Source organism: Doryrhamphus excisus, linkage group LG22, assembly GCF_037039965.1.
Source record: "Doryrhamphus excisus strain RoL-2023G ecotype Guam linkage group LG22, RoL_Dexc_Guam_v1.1, whole genome shotgun sequence".
Classification (NCBI taxonomy): Eukaryota; Metazoa; Chordata; class Actinopteri; order Syngnathiformes; family Syngnathidae; genus Doryrhamphus; species Doryrhamphus excisus.
Window position 1 is genome coordinate 7,861,651 of NC_136378.1, and position 15,521 is coordinate 7,877,171.

At 45.9% G+C, this 15,521-nt stretch overlaps 1 protein-coding gene across 3 annotated transcripts in view; it reads left to right on the top strand.

Moving 5' to 3' along the window:
- frmpd3 (FERM and PDZ domain containing 3) overlaps positions 1–11,727 on the top strand; it is a 116,032-nt gene extending 104,305 nt beyond the window's left edge. For all 3 annotated transcript variants that reach the window (XM_078788065.1, XM_058063146.2, XM_078788066.1), the window contains 7 exons: positions 1,020–1,156; positions 2,872–2,998; positions 3,456–3,545; positions 4,527–4,706; positions 4,789–4,924; positions 5,455–6,336; positions 7,810–11,727. In XM_078788065.1, coding sequence (XP_078644191.1) covers positions 1,020–1,156; positions 2,872–2,998; positions 3,456–3,545; positions 4,527–4,706; positions 4,789–4,924; positions 5,455–6,336; positions 7,810–10,577 — 4,320 coding nt within the window. In that variant the 3' untranslated portion in view covers positions 10,578–11,727. The remainder of the gene's footprint in view (positions 1–1,019; positions 1,157–2,871; positions 2,999–3,455; positions 3,546–4,526; positions 4,707–4,788; positions 4,925–5,454; positions 6,337–7,809) is intronic.
- Positions 11,728–15,521: the final 3,794 nt, after the last annotated feature.

Genomic DNA, 15,521 nt, shown 5'->3' on the forward strand with positions numbered 1-15,521 from the left:
CCATGACCAAAATGGAATTACTTCTGTTCATTATTTTGAAGTATAAGATAAATAAAATATCCAGAATATGTTCATTAATCATTTGGCGTACCCCAGGGGTCAATACTGGGACAACTATTATTATTTATGACTGTTATATAATTTAATTACCAATATTATAGTTAATTATTCGTTTGGTGTACCCCAGGGGTCAATACTGGGACCACTATTATTATTTATTACTGTTTTATAATTTATTTACCGATATTATAAACATTGGCTCTTATTTTGTTACACTGTCTTATCATTCTGTGAAGTATTTAAAATTAGAAAAGAGTACATTTGGAATACAGGAAGTGAACAAATGTATTGTGATTGTTGTGAAACAGAAAGGGGGTAGGATTACATAAGCTTTGCTTCTTCCTACTCCTGTTTGAATGAATGGATTACCATGACCAAAATGGAATTACTTCTGTTCGTTATTTTGAAGTATAAGACAAATAAAATATCCAGACAATGTCAACTGGGATGAGTCATGCCAGTCGAAGTATTCAGATATTTTGTCAGTTAGTTACTTCCTTTCACGGTAGTGGCGTCATCATTTTCAGAAAGCAGCAATTTGCTTGTCTACATGAGGACGACATGCCGAATTTTCAGATTTTCTCATTCTGGAAAAATATCATTTCAGGGCATTCAGAACACTTTTTGCCCTAAATTAATCTTCGTCAAACTTTAAAGGTTTATTTTTCTAGATTATCACATATAGTCACCTTTGATATTTTCAAGTTCCATGAAAAAAGATTTGTCTTCTTGACTGGTTTTAAGAAACTCTACAGACAAAATTACAGTAATGAGTCAGACTTATTCACCTTATTCAATCACAATCCCATTTACCTCCACAGCAGACAACTTAACATGATTATCAGTTTGGGGAGTTTGAGCACTTAAACAAATGGCATGACTCAGTCCAGGTTCCTAATGTTTAATAGTGCTGTTTGCAATTAGCGGCACTCAAAGAATCACACATCACGTCCTCACAGAATCGCAATGATGTAATCAAGGAACGCTTTGGCATGGATTGGAAATCTGACATCACATTACGACTGGCCGCACTCCATATCTACATCACTGTGTCCTCGGCGAGGCCCAATCAGAAGATTTCTCTCAAGCATGTAGAGTAAGTCCACAGTCTTGATAACTATTCAAATGTGTGAATGATGTTTTTTCACTCTATGAATTTTATGTGTCATATAGGAGAGGTTTGTTTTTGGGGGGTTAGAAAATGACTGAACTCCTAATATTGACTGCCCTAAAAGTCGTACAGCTAAAAAAAGGCAGCTCATTAATGCAGGTAATGGGACACACCTATATATTTCGCTGACAAGCCTGCTATTAAAACACCTCCAATAAATTATATATAGTAAATGTTGTAGCCATGTAGTAACAGATATATTCATGTTAACATCTAATACTTACAGTATTTTTGCCTTATTTTGGTTGTTTTAGTGGCGGCACGGCGGTCGAGTGGTTAGCGTGCAGACCTCACAGCTAGGAGACCAGGGTTCAATTCCACCCTCGGCCATCTCTGTGTGGAGTTTGCATGTTTTCCCCGTGCATGCGTGGGTTTTCTCCGGGTACTCCGGTTTCCTCCCACATTCCAAAAACAAAAATTGAACTTGTGTCACCTAGCTGTGAGGCCTGCGCATTAACCACTCGTACACCGTGTCATTCATTTTCTACCGCTTTTCCTCACAAGGGTCGCGGGGGTGCTGGAGCCTATCCCAGCTGTCTTCGGGCAAGAGGCGGGGTACACCCTGGACTGGTGGCCAGCCAATCACAGGGCACATATAGACAAACAACCATTCACACTCACATTCATACCTATGGACAATTTGGAGTTGCCAATTAACCTAGCATGTTTTTGGAATGTGGGAGGAAACCGAAGAAAACATGCAAACTCCACACAGAGATGGCCGAGGGTGGAATCGAACTCTGGTCTCCTAGCTGTGAGACCTGCACGTTAACCACTCATACACCGTGCAGCCTATCCTGAAACTCATTCATCCATTTTCTACCGCTTTTTCCTCACAAGGGTCGCGGGGGTGCTGGAGCCTATCCCAACTGTCTTCGGGCGAGAGGCGGGGTACACCCTGGACTGGTGGCCAGCCAATCACAGGGCACATATAGACAAACAACCATTCACACTCACATTCATACCTATGGATAATTTGGAGTCGCTAATTAACCTAGCATGTTTTTGGAATGTGGGAGGAAACCGAAGTACCCGGAGAAAACATGCACAGGGACAACATGCAAACTCCACACAGACATGGCCAAGGGTGGAATCGAACCCTGGTCTCCTAGTTGTGAGGGCTGCACGCTAACCACTCGAGCTAACTAACCGAGCATGTTTTTGGAATGTGGGAGGAAACCGGAGAAAACATGCAAACTCCACACAGAGTGTGGAATTGAACTCGGGTCACCTAGCTGTGAGACCTGCGTGTTAACCACTCAAACACTGTGCAGTCTATCCTAAAACTCATTATTTCTTATTCTGGTATTGACAATAAAATAGTTTCAAATAAATCAGTTTGACCTGCCTACCGGGAACCAATTGCGTGAGAGTTAAGAGTTTCCGCTGTCATAAATAAGCAGGAAAAATGATCATTTCCATTCATCTGTCATGAAACAAAGAAACCCATTATTTTGTGAAATTACATTTCTCCTTTAATTTTTGCATTCTTTAAAAACCTCAACCTGGCAAATAATTAGCTCTTGTCATCGCAGCCACAGTAATATCGCCCACTGACCATGTCGAGTGTTCAAGTTTGTTCAGTCATTACATTCTTTTTTTTGTTTTTTCTCTATCGCTCTCGCTCTCTCTGTCAACAGAAAGGAGTGGGGACTTGAGCCTTTCCTTCCCCTCACTCTGCTTCCGACAGTCAAAGAGAAGAACGTATGCAAGATTCTGTCACAGCTGTTGAAGACCTACCAGCATCCACCACCATCGGGCAACAAGGTGCAACTAACGATAACGCAACGTTCTTGTTTAACACATGACAGGACTAAAGACGCGGTCATCGTTTTCTCACTCAGCATCGACGTTGTATGAATAATAATTGGACTTTCTGTGATGCCATAAGGAATCAAGGTAGCAAAAAGGCAAACACCATGAATAGATGTAACAATTCTTATCCATTCTCATACCATTTTTAGGTCTTTATTGATGTTTTTTTAAGGATATCACACTGTAGTTACAATGCAGCTCAAAATTTCGAGACAAAAAAAGCTATTTTATATTATGGTCTGTATAACAGCCGAGCTATACAGCTTTAAAAAAAAAAAAAAAAAAAACCCACTCTGTTTTGGGGTGTTGTGTAAGCATTTGTTATAACATGTGTGGCTCAATAGTGCCACCATCAGGTTGTGTTGGAAGAAATTGAGCTTCTATGTTTTTTTTTTTATTCTGTTGGCAGGTCCCTCCTCTCCAAGGAAAACTGCAGTACATGCGGGTACTCAATGACCTCCCCCCCTTTGGAGGAATACTGTTCAACACAGTTGAACTGGTAAATACAAGTTCAATCATGAAGAGCCACAGAGACCGAAAAATAACCTAATGAATATTCATTCATTCATTCATTTTCTACCGCTTATCCTCACGAGGGTCGCGGGGGTGCTGGAGCCTATCCCAGCTGTTTTCGGGCGAGAGGCGGGGTACAGCCAATCACAGGGCACATATAGACAAACAACCATTCACACTCACATTCATACCTATGTTTTTTTAACCGAGCAATATCATTTTTATTTTTCTACATAAAATAAGATCAAAAATAAAGAAAATCAATCAATCAGTAATAAATAAATGTAATAATAATAAAACGGAAAATAATTAAAAATTAAGAAACCACATATAGTTGGTGGGTAGACAAATTCTTTTTTTCAGATTAAAATGAACAAAGCATTATTAGAGCCCTGTAGACATGACAAAACACGACTATAGTCACATTTATACTCCTTTTATTTACAACATATTGCGCAACTGCAGGGTCTTGAGACACATGCTAACTCGCAAACTAGAGAGCTAGCAACCTAAACGGTAGCCTTCAAGTTATTTCCTTTAAACTTAAAAAGCCAAAAACGTACCACTTCCACACGGATAGGGAGGATAACTATTAACAGTTATTTAACCTTTAACATGAACTTTAATCAAACGTAATAATTTTTTCTGGGTACATGATACCATACAGCATCCATATCAAACTTGCACGGGGGCCTCAAACTAGTGTCCTGCGGGCCACATTTGGCCCGCGGGCCGTGTGTTTGAGACCCCTGATCTAGAGAGAGACGGGTCGGAGGTAGCATCACTTCCATGAGAAAGGAGGCTTTTCTTTTATGACCTTTAGAAAAATCTACAACTTCATATGCAAGTCTTATCTCAAAAGTGAGGGATATTTTTCATAATAGGCGACTTCTCCATTACCGATGCAACCTATGCAATCTATGGAATTAACTGTTTACCTTAGTAAATATTCTGTGTTGTTCAATAGGATGAGAAACAATCAGCCACAACTCTTCTGGTGGGTCCTCGACATGGCATCAGTCATGTGATTGATCTGAAGAACAACCTGACCACCGTTCTGACCGAGTTCAGCAGAATATCCAAGATCCAGCTCTATCGAGAGACACAAGGCGTGGCACGAGTGGAAGTTTCAATCCACGACGGCAAGGTAAAAACATATTGAATACTACGACTATTACTCCCTTATTGATATTTAACATCAATATCCTTGTTCCTGCTACCTCTTGCAGCCTTTGGTTCTACTCATGGAATGGCCAGATGCCACCAACTTTGCCTGCCTCATTTCCGGCTACTACAAGCTCTTTGTAGACCCGAAAAGGAACATTTATTTCAGGATCTCTGGTCAGTCTCACATGACCAAGGCAGGTATGTTGGAAATGTTGGTACAAAAACACAAATTGGAGTCAAAACATCATAAAAGTCGGATCAACCCAACAGCATGCTAGAATAGAATAGTCTATGATATTTACTGGCAAAAACATTCCACAGATTGAACATGAAATAACAAATTGATTCCCATCCCATGGCACCCTCTGCTGTCTGTCATCTTCATCTTGGCTCATCAGAATGAGATACTCATTCTTTTTTCCTGCAAGACGAAAATTGACATTCTGGATTTCCAGTGTTTACTGTGATCTCAAACATTCCTTCAAGCATGAACAGATCCACTACCATCTGCTGTGTCTACCTGTAGCCTGCAACAGGCGAAGGATCGTCATACCATCACATTCCACCAGAATCTAACCCTACAAGCTCAAACAAAACCTCAGCTTTCAACATGCATTTGTGAAATAGTCCACATGAGACCATCAACTGTTGGCTCTGCTTTCCCATTTGGATCTTCTTAAAATCAACCATTTTTTAAAAGCCTCAAACTCTGACGATTCTGTCCTCAGATTACAGAAGCTCCCACCATTCACACCCACGCTCTGGGGCAACCGGAAGTGGAGGGCGAAGAGGGGATGAGAGAGAAAGCTCACACAGAGAGTCAGGGTCTTCCAGGGCCGTAGCTCCTGCAGAGTCTCAACATCTAGGTCTGTGTCATTTCCACCTTCAGGAACAACAGCAGTTTCAGGAGCTCCAAGCACACCCTGAAGCTGAACTTGACATCAATGAGAACTTTATTTCCCAGGAGGCCCCTGGGCGGCCCCGAACCAAGTCAGACCCCACGCAGCAGAGTGCCGAGGATATAACTGGGGTGTCGTTGAGTCCACCAGTGGAAAATGCAGGATTTAGACACCGAGCCCAAACTCTGGCACAGACAAAGAAAGCAGCACGGTTCTTCTGTGATTCCTGCAAAGAGAGGCACAGGAATGAAGATCCATCCGCTGTGGGAAGTGGTCGGAGCTCGGGAAAAACATGCTCAAGTGCTTGCGCTTCCCGAGATGGAGGTAGCGTTGACCTCACGGCTCTGCCGCCCCCTGGAAACGAGGACGACGATGAGGAGGAGCCACCCGTTGGAGGTGAAAAACTGCAACTACCACCACCTGCGATTACCGCACCACCGCCAGGCTTCAGAGACAACAGCTCGGATGAGGATGACTCAAAGAGAGGGAGGAAGGCGAGAACCAGTGCCAACCCTGATATCACCAGTGGGAAACAACGCCAAACTAAGGAAGATGTGCCCGTGACACTTATTGATAACGTGGCCACGAGAACGGTTCGAGATCATGCACAGGAACTTGACGATGCTTTGGTGTCCACCTTACAAGCTCTTGAGGCTTTGGCAGCTTCTGAGGACTACCCCCATTCCCATCAGCAACCAACACAGACTGCAGGTCAACAGCCTCAGTCATGCTATTGTCCATATCTCAGTAAAACTAACCAGACGTCCACATTACCTTTAAAGAGTATAATCATCTGTTTTTCTACAGTCAAATGGCAACCAAATATTACAATTTGCCTGATTTTTGTGGCAGTAATTATTGTGTAATCATAAAGGAAAACTTACTAATTCGTAATGGTAATAGTTTTATTTCATTTGAACATGCATCAGATTACAATTGAATGCATCACATAATCAGTTCACAGTTCCACATGTCCAAAAGGAGTAGGGAGAAGCAAAGCTTATTAAATCCTACCCCTCCATCTGGTACTTTTACAATCAGTAACTGTTATATTTGTTCACTTCCTGCTTTCCATAATAAGTTGTTTTGGGTTTTTGGGTTTTTTTTTAATAATTCTGCATGCTGGCAGCACGGCGGTTGAGTGGTTAGCGCGCAGACCTCACAGCTAGGGTTCAATTCCACCCTCGGCCATCTCTGTGTGGAGTTTGCATGTTGTCCCCGTGCATGACTGCGTTTTCTCCGGGTATTCCGGTTTCCTCCCACATTCCGAAAACATGCTAGATTAATTGGCGACTCCAAATTGTCCATAGGTATGAATGTGAGTGGTAATGCTAATGGTTTAATTTCATTTGAACATGCATCAGATTACAATTGAGTGCATCCCATAATCAGTTCACAGTTCCACATGTCCAAAAAGAGTAGGAAGAAGCAAAGCTTATTAAATCCTACCCCTCCATCTGGTACTTTTACAATCAGTAACTGTTACATTTGTTCACTTCCTGCTTTCCATAATACAGTTGAGGGTTTTGTTTTTTGTTTTGTTTTTTTTTATAATTCTGCATGCTGGCAGCACGGCGGTCGAGTGGTTAGCGCGCAGACCTCCCAGCTAGGAGACCAGGGTTCAATTCCACCCTCGGCCATCTCTGTGTGGAGTTTGCATGTTCTCCCCATGCATGCGTGGGTTTTCTCCGGGTACTCCGGTTTCCTCCCACATTGCAAAAACATGCTAACATGTTAATTGGCGACTCCAAATTGTCCATAGGTATGAATGTGAGTGTGAGTGGTTGTTTGTCTATATGTGCCCTGTGATTGGCTGGGGACCAGTCCGGGGTGTACCCTGCCTCTCGCCCGAAGACATCTGGGATAGGCTCCAGCACAACCTGCAACCCGGAAAAAGGGGATAGAAAATGAATGAATTCATGATTTCTGCATGCTACTTTGACAAATGTGCTAATGACTGAAAATCTACACCAAAAAAATAAAAGTAAAGACAATAGCCTAAGCCACAGTAGTTTTATATCTTGTGTCTTGGATCGTCTTAGCTTATTAATCAAGCAAACAAAGCTCAAGATGTCTGCAAAATAATGCATTCAAAATTTCAAGTATTTTTAGTTACTTCATTTTTGGGAATATACTCCCTAGTTCCTTATCATTCCACTTATGTGCATTTGTTTTATTCCCCAGGGCTCATCGTTTTGGCTGCCATTACACCCGAATCATCGTTGGACTCCGGCCATGAGACAAATTCCTCTGAACTGACAGATGTTTCTGAGATGGTTTCAGCAATGAAGCAGAACCAAAACCAGGCATACCTCCTAGCCCACCATATAAACAAGGAAAGCCGCCTCTGCCGTCGTGATTTTCCTCTGGCAATCCCCGGCTGCACAGCAAAGACAATAGGGACGGGGGCATTTTCTGTAGGTCAGATTCGTGCTGGATGTCCACCCAAGCAAGTAATCCTCAGTAAGACTGTGCCCTTTAAAGTCGGCCCCTGTCAAGACTCTGGAATAGTCGGTGTTGTGACGGAGCATAGAACCAATCAAGAAACTATTCCGAACGAGCAGACGCCTGAATTGAAAGCAAACTTCGAAGGAACCGTCCCCGATCCTCCATCTAAACCAACTGAAGAACTTAAAGTGTCTGAGATTTCACTTTCAGCTCAAGTCACTAAAGATCCAAAGTTATCCATTGCCACTGGGGAGATACCGAGGCTAAACCTTCCGGATGGCGTAAAGGAGAAAGCAGCACCACCTCTTAATTCAGACAAAGCCTTATCTGTTCTCTTAACTGTGGACAGAACCACCTCAGCCAAGATTCCCCTAACTAACATGTGCCAAGACGCCGAGACTGCCTCTAGCGAGACCATGAAGCCTTCCAGTTCGACGGAATTTCTGTCAGTAGATGATCTTTTCTGCACGTGCCCGGTACAACAGGAACCCGGGCCTCAGTTAAGAATTAAAGATCCGCAGGTTCAGAAGGTGGTAGTGTTTCAATCCTCATCCCCGACTGATGACGAGCGTCTTCGAGCAAAAGGACTCTTCTTAGCTAACAACAAAGAAACTGCCGTAAGAGTCGGAGCGGAATGTACTTTGGCAAAACCAAGTCCTACAGTTCAGAAGAAGTATTCTCCTCGTTTGCCTCTAAAAGCAGAAAGAAAAGATGGAGCAGAGACCAAGACTGATGTTGCACCAGGAAAATCTCACTCTGAGCCGCAGATATGTGCCACAAAATCATTACCTAATTTGGAGGATAGCACAGCAAGCCCATCTTTAGATAAGGTATCTACTCTACCAGCGAGAGAATCGAAGAAAGTGGGCAAGCCCCAGCGAAGTGCCCCCTTTTTAAGCATCCGAAACCTACTTTCCGCGACCTTCCCAGCAAGAATGAGAAGAGAAACAGATGAGCGACGGGCTCAGCTTCAAAAGGTTCGTCAATACGAGTTGGAGTTCTTAGAAGAGCTACTGAAACCCAAGTCCTCGCAGGGAGAGTTTTTGCCCCAAGGATCCTCACCTGTGACCTCAGGGACCCCTTGTGCCTGTCAGCTACGCACCAGCCCTGTCCTAAAAGCACCGGGAATCTCCAGGGAGCAGAGACGTAGCTGTGACTGTAAGCGAATGTGTAGAGGAATGAGGTTACCGGACACACCGGTCGGCTCTACGACAGAAACGCAGAACCGAGGCAGGGAGAGAACTACAGCTAAGACTCCTACCACGGTCCCTAAGGTACCTCACAGTGAAGGCACTACAAGAAGATCTCAGAACTTGGAAGTCAAGACTGCACGGATACGTTCTATCAGCCTTGAGTCGAGGGAACCGAGGGGAGAGCAGGGGTCCTGTTTGCCGGCCTGTACCTCAGAAACAGACTATGTGGAGGAACCACAAAAGCTCCAGAGGCGATATAGCATTGGAGAACTGGATAACAATACAAACACTCCCGTTTATGCGGAAGTGAAGCCTAAATCTAAGAGTCTTGAGAAAGAGATGGAGAGAGTCAGGGCCACAGGATTGAGGCTTCCGACCCCAGTGGAGCCAATTCATACGCAGTCTCTTCAGCCGGACGGAAAGGGAAAGAAGGGGGTGTTTTTTATACAGAGCAATGAGTTATTGTGCGAAAATAAAAGCGAAACCGGGGAGGTACTGCTAACCTTGCCCAGCGAAGATGGCGACGACAAGGACAAATGCTGCTCATTCTGTTTTTGCTACAGAAAATGCGAGGCAGCAGATGAGAGCAGCGAGAAGGACGAGTTATCGTACTCCATTCCCCTTCAGGTTCTTCCGGGCATGGAGTTGGATTCAAGTACCTTCCCTGTTGTGAGCAAAACCCTCCAGGTTCTTAATGCAGAGGACTGTAGTGGAGAGGAGGACGCGGAGAAAGAACCACAGGCACAGGAGATCGACCTCAGAGCATGCAGTACCCTGGAGGGCAGCCTGGCACGGGTTCAGGCTCTCCAAGGGAAGTCCTTCAACTTGCCGGATGGTTTCTTAAATGCCCAGTTGGATGCTAACGAGTTACTAGCTATCCTGCGTCAGTGTGCAAACAGCCCACAAGCTGAGGGCGAGGCTCGTCTTCAGCCCTCGCGGATTGCGGAGTACAAACAGGAGCTGGCGGTGCGCTTCAAGGAATTCCGAGCATCGTGTCGGAGAGTGGCGAGCGTGGAAAAAAGCCCGACTTGTATGCTCGCTGTTGTCACAGCCAGCTTTAAAGTACTGTGCGATTTAACGCAGACCTTTATAAAACTGGTCAGAGGGGTTCGCACAGAAGCTCAAAGACAGCAGCTGCTGAGGAAAGTGGAGGAAGTCGCCATTAACTACACTTTGCTTCTTCGCGCGGCAGAAGAATCGATGGGACATTCGAGCAGCCTGCCAACAAAAACACTGAGCCCTCAAGTGTCCTCCAACACCAATAACATGAGCTCACTCACCCGACCCATCAAAGTCCTTCCCGCCCAGTAAAGATAACTCCACAAATCCAACACAAGCTCATTAAATATTCATTTATTGTTTACATTTTTACTGAATGTGCAACGGATACTAAATGCAGCTGTTCCATCCCATGTTTACAGGCCCTGAGGTAGCCTTGTGGATATTGCTCTGTAATGTAAAGATACACCAAAATAATGCACAAGTGAACAGAACCCCACAAAAGACTGAGTGATACAGGGCTAATCACCTCATCAGTATATTATCAAAAACAAATAAGTCAATACAGTATAATATTTTATATGTAGTGTACATTTGAGTTGTGTCTACTTAGAGAATATAACATTTTTGTGAAGAAAAAAAGTGATACATATATTTCAAGACAATTATAAAGAATAAAAATATATGCTCTGGACAAAAAAAAAGATTTTGTCAAGTAGCGACTGCTGTAAAGTGCATAGTTTAAAGCAATGGTTGGTGAAATGGTACTATGTATGTATGAAGTAAATGTTGTAATGAACAGATTTATGTTGGCTATGTCGGATATATTTAAGACATAAGTGTTGGCCCAAGAACCAGATTTGGCCGCCGAAGACCAGGTCGCCCATGCACCCGCCCTTGACCGCCACCCAACACACAATGCACCGGACCCTTATGCTTGCCCCTGTAGGCGGTGGGTCTGGGCCCGGCTCGACCACCAGGCGTTTGCCTGTGAGCCCCTCCCCCGGGCCTGGCTCCAGGGTGAGGCCCCGGTATCCCACATCCGGGCGAGGTACGGTTCCTCCTCTACGGTACGGTTTAAGTATCTCGGGGTCTTGTTCATGAGTGAGGGAAAGTGGGAGCGTGAGGTCGACACACGGATCGGTGCAGCCTCGGCTGTAATGCGGTCGCTGTACCGGACCCTTATGCTTGCCCCCATAGGTGGTGGGTCTACGAGGGGGAGATCCTGCAAGCCCCTCCCCCGGGCCTGGCTCCAGGGTGAGGCCCCGGTATCCCACATTCGGGCGAGGTACAGTTCCTCCTCTACGGTACGGTTTAAGTATCTCGGGGTCTTGTTCACGAGTGAGGGAAAGTGGGAGCGTGAGGTCGACACACAGTTCGGTGCAGCCTCGGCAGTAATGCAGTCGCTGTACCGGACCCTTATGCTTGCCCCCGTAGGTGGTGGGTCTACGAGGGGGAGATCCCGTGTGGCTTCTTCGGGCTGGGCCCGGCCTGACCACCAGGGGCTTGCAGGCGGCGAGCCCCTCTCCCGGGCCTGGCTCCAGGGTGAGGCCCCGGTATCCCACATCCGGGCGAGGTACAGTTCCTCCTCTACGGTACGGTTTAAGTATATTGTGGTCTTGTTCACGAGTGAGGGAAAGTGGGAGCGTGAGGTCGACACACAGTTCGGTGCAGCCTCGGCAGTAATGCAGTCGCTGTACCGGACCCTTATGCTTGCCCCCGTAGGTGGTGGGTCTACGAGGGGGAGATCCCGTGTGGCTTCTTCGGGCTGGGCCCGGCCTGACCACCAGGGGCTCGCAGGCGGCGAGCCCCTCCCCCGGGCCTGGCTCCAGGGTGAGGCCCCGGTATCCCACATCCGGGCGAGGTACGGTTCCTCCTCTACGGTACGGTTTAAGTATCTCGGGGTCTTGTTCATGAGTGAGGGAAAGTGGGAGCGTGAGGTCGACACACGGATCGGTGCAGCCTCGGCTGTAATGCGGTCGCTGTACCGGACCCTTATGCTTGCCCCCATAGGTGGTGGGTCTACGAGGGGGAGATCCTGCAAGCCCCTCCCCCGGGCCTGGCTCCAGGGTGAGGCCCCGGTATCCCACATTCGGGCGAGGTACAGTTCCTCCTCTACGGTACGGTTTAAGTATCTCGGGGTCTTGTTCACGAGTGAGGGAAAGTGGGAGCGTGAGGTCGACACACAGTTCGGTGCAGCCTCGGCAGTAATGCAGTCGCTGTACCGGACCCTTATGCTTGCCCCCGTAGGTGGTGGGTCTACGAGGGGGAGATCCCGTGTGGCTTCTTCGGGCTGGGCCCGGCCTGACCACCAGGGGCTTGCAGGCGGCGAGCCCCTCCCCCGGGCCTGGCTCCAGGGTGAGGCCCCGGTATCCCACATCCGGGCGAGGTACAGTTCCTCCTCTACGGTACGGTTTAAGTATATTGTGGTCTTGTTCACGAGTGAGGGAAAGTGGGAGCGTGAGGTCGACACACAGTTCGGTGCAGCCTCGGCAGTAATGCAGTCGCTGTACCGGACCCTTATGCTTGCCCCCGTAGGTGGTGGGTCTACGAGGGGGAGATCCCGTGTGGCTTCTTCGGGCTGGGCCCGGCCTGACCACCAGGGGCTCGCAGGCGGCGAGCCCCTCCCCCGGGCCTGGCTCCAGGGTGAGGCCCCGGTATCCCACATCCGGGCGAGGTACAGTTCCTCCTCTACGGTACGGTTTAAGTATATTGTGGTCTTGTTCACGAGTGAGGGAAAGTGGGAGCGTGAGGTCGACACACGGATTGGTGCAGCCTCGGCAGTAATGCGGTTGCTGTACCAGACCCTGATGCTTGCCCCCGTAGGTGGTGGGTCTACGAGGGGGAGATCCCGTGTGGTTTCTTCGGGCTGGGCACAGCCCGACCATCAGGCGCTCACCTGCTCGCCTGGCTCCAGGGTGAGTCCCCGGTATCCCACATCCGGGCGAGGTACGGTTCCTCCTCTAAAGTGGGAGCGTGAGGTCGACACACAGATCGGTGCAGCCTCGGCAGTAATGCGGTCGCTGTACCGGACCGGCGCGGTGAAAAGAGAGTTCAGCCGGAGGGCAAAGCTCTCAATTTACCGGTCGAACTACGTATGTTCCCACCCTCACCTATGGTCATGAGCTTTGGGTCATGACCGAAAGAACGAGATCGCGGATACAGGCGGCTGAAGTGAGTTTCCTCCATAGGGTAGGTGGACTCACCCTAAGAGATAGGGTGAGGAGCTCAGTCCGGTCCCCCGGGAGGGGCTCAGAGTAGAGCCGCTTCTCCTTCATATCGAGAGGAGTCAGTTGAAGTGGCTCGGGCATCTAGTCCGGATGCCTCCCGGACGCCTCCCTGGTGAGGTGTTCCGGGCATGCCCAGCCGGGAAAAGGCAGACCTAGGACACGCTGGAGGGATTATGTCTCACAGCTGGTCTGGGAACGCCTTGGTGTCCTTTCGGTGGAGCTGGAGAAGGTGGCCGGGGACCGGGAAGTTTGAGCTTCACTACTAAGACTGCTGCCCCCGCGACCCGGACCCGGATAAGCGTAGGAAAATGAATGGATGGATGGTGCCAGTGTTGGATAACAAAACCCGCTCAATGCCAAGCGCAACATAGTCAACTTACGGTAGTCATGCCGACCCTGTTGGTATGCATACACCTGCACTGGGTACATCATGTAGCAGAGACCCAAGTAACACTCTTATCCTCTGTACTATAACATCCTGTAGAGAAAGAATACCCACACTGCACCTGATACGAGAACTGTGTTTCACACCAAACTTGCATTTCACGATTCACGTGCACAATAAGCCAGTTTATTAAAAATGGACAATTCCTGCTCAAGCCAAACACTTATGGTGTCCTCACATTTAGCTCAAAATACTATGTACTGTAAATCATGCTATAGTTTTAAGTATTACCCATCCACAAGCAATGGAATAAGCTTACTATTCATCTTGTGGAATTAGAACTGATGTTGAAATAATGCATAATACGGTATTTTATCCCATCGTCATCGGCTATGAGTTTCACGTAATCCGAGTCCTTTGTCATGTTAGGTTGTCAGGCGCAATATCGATTTGCTTTCTATGTGCTGTTGTACATTGTGCAATCTAGGAAGTATATAAGAAAAACACACAAAGTAGTTTTCTATGTATTTTAATAAAACTAACACATCCGCTTTGTGTCTGAAATCTTCTTTGTGTCTCCATTAGATATGAAGTCGCTTCACATGTGTGTTAGCCTAATATGGACATGCTGTTAAAGGACAGTGCTGTGCAATAGCAGCATATTCTATAACGGATTGCAAATTAATAAATACTCATGAAATTGTATTTTCCAAAACAGTAAATAAATGTTAAATCCCAGGAATATATTTTATAAATCCTATCAAAATTGCCCATAAATCATTCAGGGTGTTTTAATTGCACAATTTTACATTTATGATCAGTTTATCAACAGCACAGTTTCACAGGATTTTTCTGTTTTAATCAATTAACATTGAAAATTTAATTTCTGACAAAATTATGTTCACAAGCACTCTCTCTTGACAGTTTGTCCGTTGTGGTGGCATTTCTCATAAACATAAAATGTGTTCATTCTTTGGTTCTTTTTCATGAGTTCTCAATGTTGCCCATTAAAAAATTATATTTGCATTTTACAGTACAAATAAGAAGATAAGGTTGGAAAATGGCAACATGTAAATATTTTCTACTTTATATTACGCATATTATATTTACTGTAAATATAAAAATGAAGTATTTGTTATATACACGTCCCCAACATAACGGTTTATAGTAGTAATGTAACATACAGACAAGTAGCAGACCACTTAAGGAGTAAAGTGCAATGAATAAGCATGAAGCATTTATTTTTATATTATTGTTCTCTCATCATGACAAACGACTTTGTGTGGTTGCTTTGCTGAACTATGACATTCACTCCAAAAAGGCCGCCATGGTGTGATCCATTGTTTCTGTTGTTGCGTGTTGTTTTGTTTTGTTTTTTTTTATGTACACCTATTCATTCCTGTCTTACTCTCCGTGGTTTTCACGGTGGTCTTCTGTCTGTGTTAACTCATGTTTTAAGAGCAATAAAGGACATCCTATAAACTCTTTCAGATATTTTGGAAATTTACATTGCATGCAGACGAGGTGTCTAACAGTTAATATAAGGCATTCAGGAGATGCATTCAGAAACATGACGCTATGTAGTATTCTACACTGGTCACTAGGTGTCAGAAATATTCATGTAATACTTGGTAAGGCACA